Source organism: Oratosquilla oratoria, chromosome 41 (genome assembly GCF_046742065.1).
Source record: "Oratosquilla oratoria isolate Oo_2021 chromosome 41, ASM4674206v1, whole genome shotgun sequence".
NCBI classification, from domain to species: Eukaryota; Metazoa; Arthropoda; class Malacostraca; order Stomatopoda; family Squillidae; genus Oratosquilla; species Oratosquilla oratoria.
This window is the reverse complement of record NC_134817.1, coordinates 39505417-39507628: the sequence shown is the minus strand read 5'-3', so window position 1 is coordinate 39507628 and position 2212 is coordinate 39505417. Positions and strand designations below refer to the sequence as shown.

The following is a 2212-nucleotide window of genomic DNA, read 5'->3' as shown; positions in this document are numbered from 1 at the left end:
GCATGCTCCGTCTTTGTAATCCTTTGTAATAATTGAGACTCTCAAGCCTATCCACCACATCAAGGTGTCAACTCTCGGATATCAGGGACCGGCTCAAAAATTGACATAAACAATAAAACAAAATTAAATAAAAACAAACAAAAAGATAGCTTTATTCAGCTGAGGGAAATCCCTCCTGCAGTTGTGGAGAGGAAGGGCGAGGTGAAAGTGGGCTGATACGGTTTGATTTAACGAAGAGAACGTCGCGTTCAGCGTTGGCGGCGCCTTCGCCATCCGGAAAGCCTCTGGAGAGGGTCAGGCTCCAGCAAAACTTCTAAGAGAGCCCGTGAGTCTGGATTCAGTTTCCTCCAGCTCCTGAGACCCTCTATTCGTGGGTCTTTCTCTGCCCACATCTTATATTCTCCATTCTCGGGGACAGCTCGTCCCCAGGGCCTGCTTCCCGTGGTCAGCATATTGAACAAAATGATCCCACAGGACCAGAAATCCACGGGAGGACCGAGGTATCGTGACTCTGGGGTGACGAGGACCTCGGGGGCCATGTACGCGTACTCACCCACCTGTCCCGTCAAGAGGACCTCTTCTCCATCGATGATGAAGACATCCGACGAGCCGAAGTCGCTGATCTTGAGAGTTTTGTCTTCGGCGAGGAGAACATTCCCGGGTGTCAAGTCCCTGTGGGCAACTCCTCTTGCGTGGAGGTATTCTACGCCCTTGACCATCTGGCGGAAGAAATTGTACGCTTTTTTGAGACTTATGTCATGTAACTGGATGTAGGTCCTCAAGTCTCCTCGAGAGCAGTGCTCCATATACAAGAAACGTTTACTTCCTTTAGAGTGCCAGGCGAAGAGTCGAGCAACGTTCTTGTGTCTCATCTGACTCTGGATGACCTCCTCCGCCTTGAGGTCATCCGAGTTCAAGGCCTTGGTCACGACTTTGCGAGCAACCAGCTCCTTGGTGCTCACGTTTTCCAGGAGCGTGACCGTTCCAAAGGCGCCTTTTCCCAGGACTTGCACTCTTTTCCATGTCCTTGCGCGCGTGTATCTTAGGACCGTGGTTTCATTCTCCTTCACGGCCTCTTCAACGTCTTGCGCGGTTAAAGGAAAGATATCGATGGACACGACTGAAGGCGGAGTCTCTTCGTCGGGGGTGCTGTCGTCTTCAGAAGAGGTTGTCTCGCACCGGAAGCACCGCAAGAATTTCTTGAAGATACTGGCTTCCTTCTTTGCATTCCTGTTGCCGTCTCCAGGGCGTCTCGCACAGCTGCTGAAGGGCCAGAAGATCATTTCGGAAAATAGAAGCTTCTGACAAAGACTTGAGAGAAATTTCCCGAAAGCGTCTACTGTGAGTATCACAAAATGACATCGCAGTTTGTTGTTGGCCAATTACGACCTCGTAACGAGCTAACCGAAGTGACCAACCACGGGACGAATAGTTAACCACAAAAATAACGCGGTTTAGGTTATCTGTTATGGCTAATACGCGACAATTCCATTCGGTTGAAGCAGGGAGGACCCTGTTTGGAGTGAGATGTCGAAGGATCGAGACCCCGTCCTTGGCTGGAGACGACCCTCAGTCACGTGACCTTGTCCGACCTTGTCTAAGGTAAAATTCCTTATCTGTGCTTCTTCACGTTGATGCAAAAAAAGTGTGAAGAAGCATCAATATTGTGTGGAATCTCCTCATTCTTTCTCAAACTTGAAGACTATTTTTCTTATTCTATCCCTTTTTTCTCTTTCCTTCTCTTTCTCTTCTCTAATTCTCTTTGCCTTCTCCCTTTTTCTTAGTCTGTCTCATTCCTGCTACCTCTTTCCGTCTCTACTCCTGTCCTTGACTCCTTCTTTTCCTCTTTTCCCATGTCGCTTTCCCCATTTTCCTTCTCTCTTCCCTATCTCCTTCGTCCCTCTTCTCTCTCCCTCTCTCTCTCACACACACACATATACGACTTGACGGCGCAGTGGTAGCGTTTGCGACCGCCACTACGGCGGTCCGGGTTCAAATCCCGCCCAGGGCTGAAATAATTTCACTATCGCTGCGCTGCAAGCCGTTACTCCAACTCTCGTGGGCGGGGAGTTGGGGATGTGTGTGCGCGTAAGATCACAGTATTCCCCATAGATCGGTCATATATGAGCTCTGAGCTCTCTTCTGGGAGGGAAATAGCTGTCGATCACGAGTTCGACACGTGATCCAAGACCATGGTGAATCACACACACAC

General features: G+C 49.6%; 1 protein-coding gene across 1 annotated transcript; it reads right to left on the bottom strand.

The window, feature by feature from the left end:
- Nucleotides 1-248: 248 nt before the first annotated feature.
- LOC143021156 (serine/threonine-protein kinase Chk1-like) lies at nt 249-1283 on the bottom strand. Its single transcript, XM_076178448.1, has one exon. It carries the CDS (start codon nt 1281-1283, stop codon nt 249-251), a length of 1035 nt encoding a protein of 344 aa, XP_076034563.1.
- Nucleotides 1284-2212: the final 929 nt, after the last annotated feature.

Bases quoted from the DNA above. Each gene is read 5' to 3' on its own strand.
- LOC143021156 (XM_076178448.1), bottom strand. From the start codon at position 1,283: ATGATCTTCTGGCCCTTCAGCAGCTGTGCGAGACGCCCTGGAGACGGC.